Here is a 17,515-nt window from a genome sequence, read left to right as displayed (position 1 = left end):
GGTTGTTACCAGATTGAATTTTAACACTGAAATTTAGTTTCAAAAAAATACTCCACATGAAGCCTTGCATCTAGGGACCTATGACTGTGCCCACCACACAGTATTTAAAAATTAGGGCCTCATCATGTCCTATTTCTTGTTGAATCAAGGGTGGCCTTTGAGTTTCCAAAAAGAATGCCATGGTTTGACCAATCTTGAATAAATATAGTGGTGGGTTAAAACCCCTGTAGGTGAACCCCTGTTAGCATCATCCACAGGGTATAAAAGCATGGTCCCTCCCACCCATTAAATGATCTATATGATCACAGCCAAGAAGGTAGTTTTCTATAACCTATCTTCTCACTTTTAATGATGTGTTTTGGAAAAAGAATTAAAGTAGTAGAATATGAATGCTAAAATGTCATTTGAAAAGTTAAAGCGTCAATGAGGGTCAGATTTCCATGAAGAATGACTAGCACAGCTAGCTACCTGAAAAGTAGTAATCAAAACCAGGCTTATGAGAGAGGATGCAAAAGATACAACTGTGTGTCAGACACTGTGCTGGGTGGGTGCCTTAGTGGCAGAGTGGATGGTAGCTTTCAGCTGTGTGATCTGAAGAACCCCAGATTCCTCCTAGTCAAAAAACAACTGAATTACGCACACACTCTTTTGTTCCAATCACGTTTCATTAGTTTCATTACTTGGTGCTACATGTGGTCTCTGTATTTCTCTTTGAAAATGTGCATACCTCTAGAAAAGATGGCACCTTAGAGGAGGGTCACATTATGATCAGGCATATGAACATTTCCTCTGGGAGAGAAAGGTCTGTGCATGTCAGGAGGGGGAAATGTGCCAGGAAATCAGCCAAATGGGGAGGGAGCCAACCAGACACAAGCTGGATTTCCCCTACTTTACAAAGTTGCTATGCAGTCAATTAGAGAGAGGCCCAACTCTGAATTACTACACTCAGGTGAAGAGTGGGAAAGGTGGAGAGTTTTTATGTATGTCCTTGTCCCAAAGTAGGCCTGGCATTTTTTTTCAAAGTAAGAGAGGCTTGCAGCTGGGCTGAGAAGTATTAAGGTGAAGAAAGGTCAGCAGGTTAGAGAGGCCGGTGCAACAGGGCTTGTTAGGAGTAATCAAAGACCTACTTAGGGAAGCAGCAGGAAGCGAAGAGGTGGGATTTCCACCAGTTACAGGGGCCAGCTGGCTAGAGAGAAGTTGGCTTCATTCTGAAAAGGTTTAAAATCCAGTTTAAAACGCTGATCAGAAAAATCCCACAACAGGCAGTTTGATCTTTTTTTTCTCTTTCTCACATACAGGACAAAATGACTGTGACTAAATAGTTCAGCATTATTAGGGCACCAGTCAGTAGAGCATACAACTCTTGACCTCAGGAGTTGGAAGTTCGAGCCCCACATTGGGTGTAGAGGTTACTTAAAATCAGAAACAATAGTTCATTGTTTCTGAGGAGTTAATATGTAGACAGATAACTTTGATAAGTGCTTTTTTTTGTTTGTTTTGTCTCACCTCTTTTCTTTCTTCCTTTCTGCGTTTCATAACACACACCCCAGTCTCTACCATGAGATCAGTGGTTTGTATTTTCTTCCTCTTCTGCACAGACTGATCTCCCTGGGGAAGACAAGGACAATGTAGACTGACCAAATTGTTGTCAGGAGTTGTTGTTCTGGGCTGAATTTTCCTTTTTGAATGATTTCACACTAATCTATGTTACAGCGTTCTGTCACATTAATATGTTTACCTCTTTTGAAAACATATTTCCTCCGGAAACGGTAAACACTAAATAGTTGTCTAAAGAGAAGGGAAAACAGAACAGCCCTTACTGAAGATAAAAGTATGATTAAGATATTGAAAAAACAGGGGTACCTGGCCCAGTCGGTTAAGTGACCCACTCTTGATTTCGGCTCAGGCCATGATCTCAAAGTTTGTGAGTTTGAGCTCTGCATCAGGCTCTGCACTGTCAGTGCAGGGCCTGCTTGGGATTCTCTCTCTCCTCTCTCTCCCTCTGCCCCTATCTCTCTCTCTCTCTCAAAAATAAATATTTTTTTAAAAGGAGATAAAGAAAATATTTTTTAATGTACTGAAAAAACAATTTGTTAATGTTTATTTTTGAGAGAGAGAGAGAGAGCGTGTGAGTGGGGGAAGTGCAGAGAGAGAGAGAGAGAGAGAGACAGAATCTGAAGCAGGCTCCCCACTCTGAGCTGTCAGCACAGAGCCCCAATGCAGAGCTCGAACCCATGAGCCGTGAGATCATGACCTGAGCCAAAGTCAGATGCTTAACCAAGTAAGCCACCCAGGCACCACGGAAAAAAAAACAATTTAATGGGTGAAAATCATCAGGGACATCAAACAGGTTACTAGCAAAAGTACATCTTTATGCATAGTTAGCCTTGCTATTGGGGATCTCGTGTGGGATGGGCATGGTGGTGAAGTTGGGCAGGAATAGAAAGTTTTGAAAGAGAGACCTTACATGACCAGGTTTGTGACTTTAAAAACTAAGGTTTAGTTCACCTGAGAATAAACTGAAGGCAGAGAGGTTTAAGAATGTATTTTGATGATCCAGGTAAGAGATGACAGAGACCATGAAGAGGGAAGAGGAAAAGAAGGGCCAAGATTTATTTGGGGATCAGAATCGCCAGGATTTGGCTTCCTAGCCACTATGACAACATCCCTAGCACCTGTGTAAACTTGGCTATGCCTGATCTCCCACAGATTTCTAAACCAATCCTGTTGAACAAGACGGATGCATTCTAAGACCAGTGAATATTACTTAGTTTATGGTACCCAGTGGGTTAACCCTCCTGTCACCCCATGTTGCTAGCAGAAAAATGAGAAACAGTTTGCCACTTATGATACATTAGAATTTGTTTGGACATGGTTCTTTACCTATATTAGAAGAGTACAATAATAGTTTGAGTCCTAGAATTGGACCTGCCCACTTGGCTGAAGCAGAAGTAGGGGAGAACATTTTGCCCACCGGGTTAAAACAACCGGTTCGAGTTCAGGCAAGATACCATAAAACAAGAAAATACTGAACAGAGACTAAATATACAAATTTCAGTCACCTGCGTGGCTCAGTCAGCTAAGCATCCAGCTCTTGATTTGGGCTCAGGTCATGTCACAGTTCATAAGTTCAAGTCCCGCGTCAGGCTCTTCCTTCACAGCACGGAGCCTGCTTGGGATTCTGTCTAACCTCTCTCTCTGGCCTTCCCCCACTTATTCTCTGTCTCTCTCTCAAAATAAATAAAAATAAACTTTTTTAAAAAACTTAAAAAAAGACTATATGAATTATGAGAATTGAAATCTTCAAGGACTGAGAAAAGAAGATAGGGAAGCTTGAAGAAAGCAAGAGTTCAATTAAAGGAAATAGATCATATTGTCTGCTTTAGATTCGGAGCAGAGATAACTAAATATTAAACCACAAAATAATGACACTAGGGCTGCCCAAATGTTTACTATCTCAAGTCAGCAACTTGGAGAGCTGCTGATCCTACAGGTATAAATGTCATTTAGCCTTATGCACGAGAAGGAGGAAGATGCCAGGAACTTGATAACATCTACATGCTAAATTTCATCCTGATCAGTGGGTCTGATTACCCATTAATTCACTCATTAAACAAATACTTATTGACTGGTCACCCAAAGTGCCCAAACACTACTGGTTTTGTGATACAAGACTGAGAAAGAAATACTGCCTACCCTCACCAAGAGATAGGAGTTAGCAAGCACAGGGATAGACAGAGAGAATGGTTGGGTTCTAGCTTTAGCATAGAACTCAACAAGATCCCTTTCAGAGGAGAGGATAAGAGCAAGGCCTGCGCCCTAATCAAAGCCTACACCCTCAGTGGTATTCCTCAACAGGGACAGCATCCTTAGAGCTGCTTCAATTACAGATGTCTGGCACTTGAAGGCAGTCAGAATGATCTGGTAAACTGAAACCCTTGAGATTCTTGTCCATCTCTGGCTCTGAGCTGGGTTATTTATATCCCTGGACTCAAGTCCAGATTCCCAGATGCAACGGAGACTGTGGACACGTATGATAGTATGTAGGACACAATTGCTATATTCACACTCACTCTTGAAAGCCATCTCCTGTACCACTCTTAGCTACTGAATAGTGCAAATAGAAAACACTGTGCAATGGGAAAATTGATAAATTACAATACTTGTTTGTAGAGAGTGGACTACATTCGAGGACTATGGAATAAAAATAAAACTTTTTATTTTGAAGAAAAGATGTACATTACAAACAAGTCCCATTAGATTGCTGTTGTCATTCTTACTTATATTTGGGTTGGAAGTAGAGGGAAGAGCGGATCCAGGATAATCTTCAGTCTCTTACAGCTAGAGACCATGAGAAAAATACCCTTTTGAAGATCATTTGTTTCCCATGGTTGGCAGTAACAAGTGTTTATAAAGAGTATATATTTTTTAATAACTGGATGCCTGGTACACATGGGCCAATAAGCTATTCTCTCACTATAATCTCCCATCCTCAGATAATAACAAGTATTGATGAGGATGCGGAGATTTGGAACCCTCACACATTGCTAGTAGGGATGTACAATGATGCAATCTCTTTGGACAGCACTTTGGCAATTCCTATAACGGTTACACAGAGAGTTACCATATGACCAAGCTGTTCTACACGTAGGCATATACCAAGAGGAATGAAAACATGTTCAAGCAAAATGTCCATAGTAGCATTATTTCCAATAGCCAAAAAGTGCAAATAGCCCACAGGTCCATCAGCTAATGAATGGATAAACATAGTGTGGTATATTCATACAACAGAATATTATTTGGCAATAAAAAATGAATGTGGGGTGCCTGGGTGGGTCAGTCAGTTGGGCGTCCAACTTCGGCTCAGGTCATCATCTCACGGTTCATGGGTTCAAGCTCCTCATTGGGCTCTGTGCTGACAGCTCGGAGCCTCAAGCCTGCTTCAGATTCTGTCTCCCTTTCTCTCTGCCCCTCCCCAGCTTGCACTCTGTCTGTCTCCCTCTCAAAAATCAATAAGCGTTAAATTAAAACAAAATGAATGAGGTCTGATTTGATGCATGCTATCACATGGATAAAACCTTGAAAATACTATGTTTTGTGAAAGAAGCCAATCTCAAAAGACCCTATGTGTGTGATTCCATTTATATGAAATGTCCAGAACAAATATATACAGATAGAAAGTAGATTACTGGATACCACAGGCTGGAAAATTTGGGAGGATGAGTGACTGCCACGGGGTCCCGGGTTTCTTCTGGGGGTGATGAAAATGTTCTAAAATGGATTTTGGTAATAGTTGCATAACTGTGAATGTACTAAAAACCATTGAAGTGTACACTTTAATTGGGTAAATTGTATGAATTGTATCTCATTGAAGCTGCTTTAAAAAAAAAAAAACAAAACCCAGTTTCAACATCTTGGCATCTTTGACTCCTGCTTGCTTCAGCAACAGCTCTTTGCAGCGGTCTTTTGGGGAAAGCAGTGTGTGAATTTCTGGTGTCTTAAGCAAGTCCTCTACTGTAAGGCTCTTTTCCTAGAGTTCATTAGGAATTATTGCTTAACTAAGCCTGGCATTGTAATCCAATAGCTTCTCAGTAGGAATGCACCATCTGTGCTGTTCTTTAGATGAGTCTATTCTAACAGAACACTTTATATTTCAGAACACATTGATTTAATGTACATAGCACTACAGTGTTAGACTTATAGGATGAGCTTTTAAATTTTTAAAAATATTTTATCAACCGTGTACTTTAGATCAGAGCCAGTGTATTTTGTGTTTATTGAGCAGTCTCGGTTCAGTGGGCGTTAATATGGAATGGTTTTAATTTTCTCCCGTCACTGCCTTAGGCCTTATTTTGTTGATCTTGCTTTTCTATTCCTTAATAATATTTAGCAGATCTCATACCATCCAGGTCACTTTCAGTTAGCCAGTCTGGTCCATTTTTAAACTCCCACCTCATACCTGATTTAAATCTAATTTCTTCCTCCACTCCCATCAGGGTGGATGGAACATGGTCTGCCTCTCAGATACCACCTTCTCCTCCCTCTTCAAGGCCTAACTCCTAAGCATATGGAGGCTAGGTAATGAGTGAAGACGGTGTCCCTTTACCTGATTTCCTGTGGTTATTATCTTCACTGCTTCTTGGCAAGCACCATCTTGCCATCCATGCCTTCTAGGTGACAGGTGACAGGTGTCAAAATGCTGCCTCTCATGGGTAGTTGGGAGAGCTCACTGCCCGATTCCCTGATGTGGAAGACCCAGCCCTGGCTCAGCCTCTTAATAACCCCTTCTCCTGTGGTGTCCTGGTAAATATTTAACAACGGGCTAGGGGTGGGAGTGGGGTGGTGTACATAAGTTTATTACATATTTTACTGATTAAAGAATGTGTAGTACACAACTTACAAGTAATGAAATATACAGTACTCATTAATGTAAATGCCATGTAGTCAGTAGACTCTCCCAGCAGTGAGTCAGTGATTTTTTTCCATCCTGTGGTCGCAGCTGACAAATGAGTGGAATTCTAACATGAACGGATGATATTTTCATTTAAGAACTAAGACAAAGTGGGATGCCTAGGTGGCTCAGTCGGTTAGGCATCCGACTTCAGCTCAGGTTATGATCTCATGGTTCGTGGGTTCGAGCCCCACGTCGGGCTCTGTGCTGACAGCTCAGAGCCTGGAGCCTGTTTTGGATTCTGGGTCTCCCTCTATCTCTGTTCCTCCCCTACTCACACTCTGTCTCTCTCAAAAATAAATAAACATTAAAAACAATTTTAAAAAAACTAAGACCAAAGTGAAATAAAGAAGGATTTTGGAATTTCACTTATTAGTGTCATGAGCAACTCCTTTGCTGAATTGAGATAATAGGTTCAATACTGGAAGAATATACCCTCCAGTTTTTATGCTTTTGACAATGTAAGGACTCTAGACATACTACACTTTTAGGTTTAATCTGTATTTATTTGCATTTTTTCCATCGTTTTCTTAGCTCCAGACAATCAATAAAACAATAAACCAAGTCCTAATTTGTAGCATTTGCCAATTCAGGCTACATGCATGACCTTATTGGATGCATAATTGGGGCAAGATGCATGGCAGCACATTGTTTTTTTCCACCATACAGATGGAGTAGTCATAAAAAAAATTTATGAGAATAGTAATCATAGCAGTAAAATAATTAAGAAATGATGAGTTTTAAGGATTCCCCTTGTTTGTAAATAATTTAATTGTAATGTTAATTTTTAATAATGGTGGTGTTTAAATTCCTAAAAATTTAAAAATTGGCTGGCAAGCTGGTTCCAGAATACCACTGCCCCTCTCATAGCATTCTCCTAAGAGCCTCTTAGCTACTATGGTCCCCTCTTTTGGGGAGCTGCCTTCTTGATAGGACACTCATGAGCTAGCAGAGACAGTATAGACCATTTCCTTGGTGCTCCCTCTCGCTACTCAGTCAAGGGGCAAATCTCGGGCCGGGGATCACACTCCAGTCTACTTCTTACAGGCACCCCAGTCTTTACTGTTGGGTCTCTTGGTACCCTCTTCACCTGCCTTTGAGAGGGAAAAGTCATCCTCTCCCCATTTTTGTGGTGGTGGGAGAAGGGAGACAGGGAAGTTCCACACTCCCAAGATAATAGCTCCGTACTCCCACAAAACTTCTTTCTCTCCTTTCCCATATTTTATGACGGGACTGGGGCTGTCCAAGCCAGCTCATCTTCTCTTAATGAGTCTTATGGAAGGTACTCATGGTCTCTTTAGAATTTGGGATACTCAGCGCCTTTTACCATCACTGGTTATTAATTCGGAAGTAACAGCGTATCTTGCTAGACTTGTATGCAGTTCTATTTAGCATTCTCAAATTTAAATCTAGTTCATGTTATGGATAATATTCACCATTTGGTTTAAATCAAATGTATCTTCTCAGGGTATTTAACAATCTTTCTGGTTTGGGCTAGGCCTATAATTAGTAGTCTTGTTTCCCCACATTCCAAAATACAAAAACTTTAACTCTGTCCTACTCACTTGATTTAATTAGCAGATCCAGAGGAATATCTCAGATATTCCTAAATCTTGATAACATTCTTCAAAAGAAACAGAAGATTCCTATACCCATGGGTGAAATTGCTTTAAATGCTCCGAGTCTTAACCTCATCAAGATTAGGGTTCTTTAAGTAAAATTTTAGTGAAGAAAAAAAATGGGAAAGGGTAAGAACTTACCCTACCAGATATCAAAACGCACTATAAAACTATAGTGAGAAAAGCAGGATGAACAAATAAATCAAAAGACAAATTAATCTATTGAAAGAACATCAAGTACAGAATCAAATCCAGATATGTATAGGAATCTTAGGAATGATAAAGCTAGCATTGCACATAGAAGTTACTATATGTAAATAGAGGGGGATATTTCTAAAATACTGGAGTGAACGAAGGGGGCCTTTATAAATAAGCATGACATGAAACTGGAAAATATTAAGGAAAAATAGACTTATTAAAAAATTTAAACTTATGTATGGCACGGGGCATCATAAATTAGGTGAAATGGCAAATGATACACTGAGAGAAAATATTTTCTCCACACATAATAGATACATAGTGTTATTGTTAGAGGTGCACTGAATTTATTTTGGCTGAATACTGAAAAGCCAGTGTTAAAATCAACGAACAGCCTAAGGCAAGGCTGAATATTCCCATCGTAAAATGATCCTCTGAGATACAGCAGTAAATATGAAATTTTAAGAATTTAAGTAATATTATAATTTCATTATTAAAAATTCAGTATGTTTTTAAAGTTTGTCATTATGATGTACCAATGTAATTCCTCAGCACTGCCAGCTACTAGATGGCTCCTGTGCATATTTGCAATACTTAAATAGATGTTTTCATTTAATGAAAAGCATGAATTGGGAGGAGAGGTTATTTATGCCAGTGTAGGTTACTGGTAATGAAGATTTTGTTCTGAGGTCGGTAGCTTCCTTTTCCTCTAATAGTTACAGAAAGGTAAAGACTTGCCTTCTCAACTCCCAGACCCTGAGGATTTGGCTGATGGTGGGGGCACAGGGTCTTTGAAGTGCTCCCGTGAGCGGAAGCTCTGTGCGGTGCTGAAAGAAATCACTTTCTGAATATTGACGAAGCAAACATAAGGTTTTTTCCCCTCACATTTTAATTTCTCATATTTTTACATGCTTGCTGCTTCCCACAGTCACTGGATGTGCTGCCTTCCCTGCCAGCAGCCGTTGGTCTTTCCCAAGTCCTTTCCTGTCAGTGCCAGTGTTTAACAGCAGCCAGTATTACAAACCGTTTTGTTCCAGCAGCCTCTTCACATGTGGTAGCTGCTCTTCTATCTCACTTGGAACATTTGTTTGAATACCTGAGGAGGCAGGTCCAAATTATTCCCCTGCGTGTCACAGTGTTTGTCTTTGGCTGAAAGAGATTTTCCGTCCAAAGTGACACTCGTATCGCTTACCAATACTTTTAAAGCCACTGTTCACATAGTAGCATTGAGTACGAATGATGGTATTGTGCTTATTAAAGGTGATGGCAACTTACATGATCTGTGAGCTCCACAAGTTCGGTAAAGCCAGAAATGGCGTCAAAGGAGGCATCTGTCTGTTCGGTCTTCCAAACACTAATGCAGATTTTGGCTAAATACTGAGGCCCAAGCTAAACTTCAGTGCATGCCTGATATTTGTAATACATAAAGTGCTCCTTCATGTTGGTAAGAAAAAATGGACAAAGGCAAACAACTCACAGAGAAAGAAATATAAATAGTGAACAAAACTGAGCAAATGTGAAACCTTAGGCATCAAGTTAAAGGCAGTTACAACAATAACAGGCTTTGTTAGCTTAACAAAAAAAATTACAAAGATAGGTAATGCAGTGTTGCTGAGAATGCCTAGAAACAAGGTAAATTCCTTGTAGTGAAGGCAGTTCTCAGCAGTATTCCCCAAAAGTTTGAGATGTGTACTCTCTTGTTCAGCACTGTTACTTAACAGGAATCTACCCTCCAGAAGTACTTCCAGCCATGTGCTCAGAGATTTATACAAAACTGTAATGCTAGTTGTTATAACAAAACATGAGATCAAATTTAAGTGTGCATCTGTAGAGGAACGGAGAATTGAATGCTGAAGAACCATGAAGGAATGCCCTACAATTATTAGAAATAATGAGCTAGGTGTATTCGTACTGCCATATAAATGCAAGCACGGTGTATTGTTACAGAGGAAAATGCAAGTTGCAGAATGTTTTTATGTGATTCCCATTTGATGTAAACATAAATTTAAAAAAGTATGGAGGGATGAGTTTCGAACCGTTAACAGTGGTTACCTTGAGATGGAAGGAGTATAGGGATGGAGGAAATAGAGGGAAGAAGGTAATGTTTTTGATATCATACGTACTTCTTTGTTACTTGAGTTTATTATAATGAGAATCTGTTACTTATTCATTTTATATAAGACTTAAATAAAACTAAGTTAGACCGAACCACAGAAGAAAGACTCCATGAAAGACACAAAAATGAGCTACTTGACATCATTTCAAGGCAGACATACAGAAAGCCTCCAGTGACTTGATGGGAGCTAAAAGAATCATGTTATCACAGGTATTATGAAACGGCTGGCAAGGCGGTCGTTTATAACCTTGAAGAATCGAAGAAATGGCAAAGTGCAGAGCACAGATTTCAATAATAAAATAATTAAGTTAAAAAAAACAGAAAAGTGAAAGAAAGCACCATCAGGTCCCCTTCTCTGACTTGCTGATAATTCACATCTAGAGAAGAAACGTCTGTGATGAACCAACTTATAATGGTGCTACCACACAGGGATACCTGCCATATGGAGTGATATGGTTGCTATTTTGTGTGTGCTTCTCACTTATTGTCTCATGTGTTTCCGTCCATACTTATATTCACTCAGTAAACAGACTTAGCAAGAGGGAAGCGGAGTGACAGGCAAAGCCCCATGAGGCAGGATTTTGTTTAGCTCTAGTTCTCCAGTACCCAGTACAGAGTAGGGACTCAATAAATATTTGTCGAATGAATGTGCATAGGTTCTAGTCCAGGGGGGAATACAGATTAGTAAACAGCCAACGAAAAGACAGTATTCTCCGTGCAGTAATAGGGATGGGAACACTCAAAACAGAAATGGGACGCCTAAGACTGCAAGAAAGCTCCTAGAAGACATCCCCAAGGATGCTATGCTTGAGCTAAATGTTGAGAATGAATAGAAGCTTTCCAGGCAAAGGAGATGGCAGAAGCAAAAGTTCAGACTTACGGAAGAGCAGGGCTTATTGAAGAAGCTGCAAGCTGTTTTTTCTGGCTTCAAGCATGAGCAGAGGAGGCTAGAAAGACTAGGTCTAGATCAAAGATCTTGGGAGCCCTACTAAGGACTTTTAGATTTTATCTGAAGAGAATGTCTTCACGAAGACAATCAGATTTAGATTTTAAAATTTATTTTTATTTTATTTTGAGAGAGAGAGAGTGAGAGAGAGAGAGAGAGAGAGTGTGTGTGTGTGTGTGTGTGTGTGTGTGTGTGTGTGTGTGTATGGGGGAGGAGCCTAGAAGGAGAGAGAGAATTCCAAGCAGGCTCCACACTCAGCACAGAGCCCAGTGCGGGACTTGATCCCACAACCATGAGATCATGACCTGAGCAGAAATCAAGAGTCCAATGCTTAACCAACTGAGCCACCCAGGCACCCCAGCAGATTTGTATTTTAAAAGATGCACAAGAACACTTAGTTGCCAGTCTTTATTTTGAAAGTAATAGCAATTTTGTATGTGCATTACAAGAATTAATTCATTTAATTCTTATAACAATCTATGGAGTCATTACTGTTATTGTCTCCATTTTGTAGTTGAGGAAACTGAGGCACAGAGAAGTTAAGTAATTCGCCCAAGGTGACTCGGTTTTTGGTGGAACTGATATATAAACTCAAGCAGTCTGTATCCAAAGCCCATGCCCTTTTCCTGTATTCTGTACTACTTTTGTTTGTGTTTTTTAAGAACATACTTGTTTTCTTAAGAAAAGGGAATCAAAATTTTTTTCCATGTAATTTTTCCCGTATTGCCTACCAACCAAGATAGAATGTTCTTTGACCTTGCAAATAGAATCATTCAGCAGTTTAGTAGTCTGCCTGTCTTTTCCAGTCCCCTCTTACCATGCAGCTGCTTCTTTATCTCCTTTAGTCTTGCTTCTTGTCTCCCTCCCCTCCCTTTCTGGATAAGCTTTAACCCATTTGGCTTCCAGGGTACCCAGTGGAGCCCCAGCCAAGAGAGAGAGGCCAGCTGGGCGATGAAGTTGCAGGAGTAGTTGTCTGAGACTTCACCTTCCAGAATCAAAGGTGCACAGACCACAGATCTCAAAAAAAATGGGAGAGGGGGCAGAGTACTCAATATGATCACCTTTCACTCACTTGTAAATAATCATGATGGCTGTTCAGTCAACAAGCATTTAGTGAATAGCTTCTCTTTGCTCCTGAAACTGTGTTGGGAGGCAGAGGTGAGGCCAGGAGGTAGAGCTGGGAGAAGAGGAAGTTGTACTGCCCCTTGCCAATCAATGGTCTTTCAGTCTTGCACTTTCATTCAGGCTAGTATTTCATAGCTAGTATTGTGTCAAAAAAAGTGATGACATTTTCATTAAACAGACGAGATGATGTGGTTTAGAGGTCTAGTTAATGAAGAGCATTATAAACCAACCCTCACCCCCATTATTTTCCATTGACCCCACCCTATAAATCCTGTTCCTCAGCCTCAGGGAACCTCTAATAGATGCATCAATGGTATTTGGGAGAATTAAGTGCTTAAAATCATCCAGCCCTGTGCTGTAAGCATAAACATGCTCCTCTTCTCAAGAATTCAAATTTTTGCTGTGAACAAGGCAAAAAGTGTAGAAGACTTAAAATTTAATTTACTTATCCACTGATAAATTTTGTGGATCTTCTTTAGTAAGAGGAGGAAGACCAATAGAGGATAATATCAAAGACGGATGAAGATTTGGGAAAGTAGTAACAATGTAGAAACCCAAAGTGATGGGAACTTTTTCTTCTTTTTTAGAAAGAAATTGTTAGAGAAACAAGTAACGCATGTTTGGAAACTGTTATTACCTCCCTGACATATCTGTATCCATGAAATATGAAACCTTTGTAAGGAGATTTGTTTTTACTTAGGATCGTAATTATAAATACACTACAAAGAGTGGGTCTCATTCCATTAAATTCTCTGTGATAGTCATTTGCTGCTTATATATTGCACAGTTTTGACTCACTAACCTACAATCTTAGTTTTCTTCTATTCATCAAAAACATTTTCTCTCTCTGTCCCAAAAATAAATAAACATTGAAAAAAAAATTTAAAAAAAAAAAAAGGGGCGCCTGGGTGGCGCAGTCGGTTAAGCGTCCGACTTCAGCCAGGTCACGATCTCGCGGTCCGTGAGTTCGAGCCCCGCGTCAGCCTCTGGGCTGATGGCTCGGAGCCTGGAGCCTGTTTCCGATTCTGTGTCTCCCTCTCTCTCTGCCCCTCCCCCGTTCATGCACTGTCTCTCTCTGTCCCAAAAATAAATAAACATTGAAAAAAAAATTTTTTTAAAACATTTTAACATTGAGAACTACGTGGTTAACAACACTCGATGTTTAAATTCCCTCATTTTATACCTTTATGTTATTCCTTCATTTGTACATTAAACAAATTTCAGATTTGCATAAATTTGTGAAAGTGTATGCACAGTAATGTTCCTCACAGCATTGTTTATAAAAGCAAAAATTGCAAAGAACCCAAATGTCTCTAGACCAGAAGTTGGTTATTCAGGTAAATGTTAAAAATGATGAAATCAATTTGTGATTATTGACATAAAAAATTATTTACCATATCATGATGTTTTAAGATGATAAAAGCAGTCTCTACATTAATCTTTTTTTAATTGTGTGTGTAGAGAAGAAGTTCAGGAAGATCTATGAATGTTAACAATACTTCTTTCTGAGTAAATTTGGAGATGGTCTTCACTTACAACTTTGTCTTATATGTATTGTTGGAGGTGGTTTTTATTATTAATTATTGCTTTTACAGCTAGCATGTATAATTTTACAGGTGAAAAAAATAGTCTTTTTAAAATCAGACTTGAAAAGGTAAAAGGATCTCTGAAAGAAATGTAATGTTAAGTTGTTTAAGCATACAAAGAAATTTTGCACAATGCATGTTAATTTCATCAGTTCTCCGCCTTGTGAGATTCTCCATTCTTCCCCTACTAAAATAGTATTAACACTTGATATAAAACCTTTCCCTCCCACAGCTTCCTGTTCCCTATCCTTCATCTGTCCCCTTCTTCTTCCTTTGAGCTGCAATGACAGACCTATCTTGTTCCCGTATGCCCACACTGTGAGGATATGATTTGAGGCAGAACATTAACATCACTGGTCATTCTGACATTAAACCTGTCCTTTACCGTGACCATTGAGTTAGGGAGCACAGATGGGTCTTTAGTGCATTTCACTAATGGACATTCTGTTCAATTGAACACCTGTCTTCAGTGACGTAGATCTCAGCTCTTAAGAATACCTATGTTTTCACTAAGGTTTTGCATTCTAGACTGAGAAATTGGAGCAAGATTTTTTTGTGACTCAGACCTCTCTTCGTCCCTTTAGACTCTAAAGTCATTACTTAATCTGAACTGCAAGACTGCATTTTTTTTTTTACATTATCTTAGCCAGTTTCCAAGCATTTGGTATTCCTAGTTTTCATCTTCTTGAACCTGGTTGGTTTAGGCAATGGTTTCAGTTATAGGATTTGGGCAAGTGAAGAGAGGCAGAAGTTCTGAACAAACCCAAATAGCGGGTAGTCTATTAAATTGTTTGTGATATGAGTGAGCATAAGACACTGGCCTCTGCCTAGAATAATCATAACAAGCTGAACACAAATCCAAGAAAACATAAGCAAGGTTGTAAGCAGTGTCTTGTCAAGAAGGCTTTCAAAAGCTTCAGCAGCAGCACCCTCACCAGATCATTAAAAGGTGGTGTTTCTCTTGGACCTCTAATATTAAGAAGCTATAACCATGAATGTCTTACTAGGCTAGAATTTCAGAATCTTCCCGCTTTATCAGTTGTATTAGAGCATGGGCACACTTCCTTACTCTTTTCTTGTCTTTAACATAGTGTTTGCTAATTTTTCTCCTTTTCCCTTTTGGTTCTTTCTTATCCACTTGCTCTAATACACCCAAATTCTCAACACCAAAAATAGAGGAAATAAAAATCAGATGAGAATGGAGGAAAAGGGGATGCATTCTGGGGTCCCCAGAAACCTAAATTACTTTTTCTTAATTGCTCTGATTTTGGGGGGTCCTGTCTGGGTGGAGGGCAGGCTCCCGAGCAGTGTGTAGTGAAGTGTGGGGGCTCCAGGCTCAGAGCCTGGCACCTCCACTTACTCCGTCTGGAGCAAGCGACTTACCCTCCTGTGTTTCACTTTCCTGGTGTGTCAGCTCCTCCGAGTTTTATAGAATTAGTATGTTTGTGTTAGGACGTGGTGTATCTGAATATTAGCTATTATTGAATATCTACCAATATTTTTGTAATAAAGAGCTATATGGATTTTGACATTCCCCAGTCTGGAGGGAGAGGTAGTCCATCTTCCCCTGTGTCAGTGGGTCTCACTCGGGGCTGCTGCTTGATTGTGTTTGGCTGAGGCTCTTGAAGGCTCCCTCAGTGCAGGCCACCAGGGGGGCTAAGCCTCCGGGTGGAGGACTTAGCCAGGCCATCGCAACCACTTCCCGAAGAGTTCTCAGTGGAGAGTCTATCTGAAAACGAGGGGAGGAGGATGGGAGACGTGCGGTGGGCACAGGGAGAGAGAATGAGACCTGTCAGGAAACATGACAGGAGCCATCAGTAAAGGCACAAGCAGACGACTCTTTGGGCAACTGGTGTGAGATGTGATCTATCACCGGCAGGGCATTTACAGGTCTTGCTAAAGCAACGTGGTTCCAGGGTAGAGAGCCGCTTTCCACCACCTCCCCGTCTGCTCCTTGAACGAGGCCTAGCTTTCCAGACACTCCTTTTCCCCAGCTCTGAAAGAGGAGGTGCTGCTGCTGTTTACTGACTCCCGGCTCTGCTTCCCTTCCAGCTGACCCTCTGGTGGGCAGCATCGCCACACAGTACATGACCAACAGAGCAGAGCACGACCGGATGGCCAGACAGTGGACCAAGCGGTATGCCACATAGGGGCCTGCTGGCTGCTGCCCCCGCCGGACCTGTGCAAGCACATTCACCAAGTGCATCAATAGCCCTACCCACCCCTCCGGACCTCGGTTCTGATCTTCTTATTTTTATTACATTTTGACCCTTTTTCTGATGGTGTGTCATCCATCCCCCGTCCCTTGTCCCTTCCTCCTCTTCCTCCTCTTCCTCCTCTTCCCTCTCTCTTCCCTCCACCCCTGCCTTCTCAATTTATTCCCTTTTTTTGATTTCTATTAACTTGAAAGATTTGGGGTTTTTTTTTCCCACCTCAACATGGATGGGAACTTTTGTTTTCAGTGCAAACAATGTCGGATCTGTAATAGTAAGAGCTTTCTTACAAAGCTTCGTATTACTGTGTGGTTTTGTTTTTTGTTGGTGTTTGTTTTATTTTGGTTTTTTTTCCTTTTATGTGATCTTTGGGAAAACACGAATTCAGAATTATATCTCATTTCTACTTAAATGTAGTGCTTAGGATTAATTTTTTGTACTGAAGTCTTTATTGGTGGGTGCATGCTACTGGGAACAAGTTTTTTGTACAAAAGCTTCAATCAGAATCACTGTGCATTACTGAGACTCTGTTTATCACTAGCCTTCTGTCTCCCACACAGAAGACTGTTGGATTGAACAAAATAATATGTATTTTGATTTACTTAAAGTGCTTGTAAATTTCTTAGGGACCTGCCACTTTTGACTGTGGATCAGTTGATGTACACTTGTATTATTAAAGCACTCAATAAATCACTGTGGCTGATAAATGCACTTCTGGTAACCCAGCGTTTGCTTTGTATCCTGGTGACCAGCATAGCCCTACGTGCAGCGAGGCTTGTCTAATTCAATTACAGATTCAAGTGTATTTTTCATCTCAGACCTCTAATATTTCTTTGTAGCTAAGTTGCTTACCATGTGGAATTTCTCCAGCTGTCAATAACCTGATGATTTTATGGTTGTTTCAGGTCACTGTCACTTTACGTATTGGCCACACATTACTTTGTCATAGACCTCCTTTCTGTTACAACCTTCTTTACTTGACAATTAAAATACGGGACTCCAGGGGCGCCTGGGTGGCGCAGTCGGTTAAGCGCCCGACTTCAGCCAGGTCACGATCTCGCGGTCCGTGAGTTCGAGCCCCGCGTCGGGCTCTGGGCTGATGGCTCGGAGCCTGGAGCCTGTTTCCGATTCTGTGTCTCCCTCTCTCTCTGCCCCTCCCCCGTTCATGCTCTGTCTCTCTCTGTCCCAAAAATAAATAAACGTTGAAAAAAAAAAATTAAAAAAAAATACGGGACTCCAAAAACAGCCTTCTAGTGGAAGT

General features: G+C 40.5%; 1 protein-coding gene across 1 annotated transcript in view; it reads left to right on the top strand.

The window, feature by feature from the left end:
- Positions 1-16,965, top strand: part of UBE2E2 (ubiquitin conjugating enzyme E2 E2) — a 377,139-nt gene extending 360,174 nt beyond the window's left edge. The window contains exon 6 of the mRNA XM_047098927.1: positions 16,094-16,965. Within this exon, the coding sequence (XP_046954883.1) occupies positions 16,094-16,191 (98 nt within the window). The 3' untranslated portion in view covers positions 16,192-16,965. The remainder of the gene's footprint in view (positions 1-16,093) is intronic.
- The last annotated feature ends 550 nt before the right edge of the window (positions 16,966-17,515 follow it).

This window comes from Lynx rufus, unplaced genomic scaffold, assembly GCF_022079265.1.
Source record: "Lynx rufus isolate CCGP_SWC_20201006 ecotype Redwood Valley unplaced genomic scaffold, mLynRuf1.p SCAF_5, whole genome shotgun sequence".
NCBI classification, from domain to species: domain Eukaryota; kingdom Metazoa; phylum Chordata; class Mammalia; order Carnivora; family Felidae; genus Lynx; species Lynx rufus.
The sequence above is the reverse complement of the archived record's forward strand: the minus strand, read 5'-3'. Positions and strand labels throughout refer to the sequence as shown.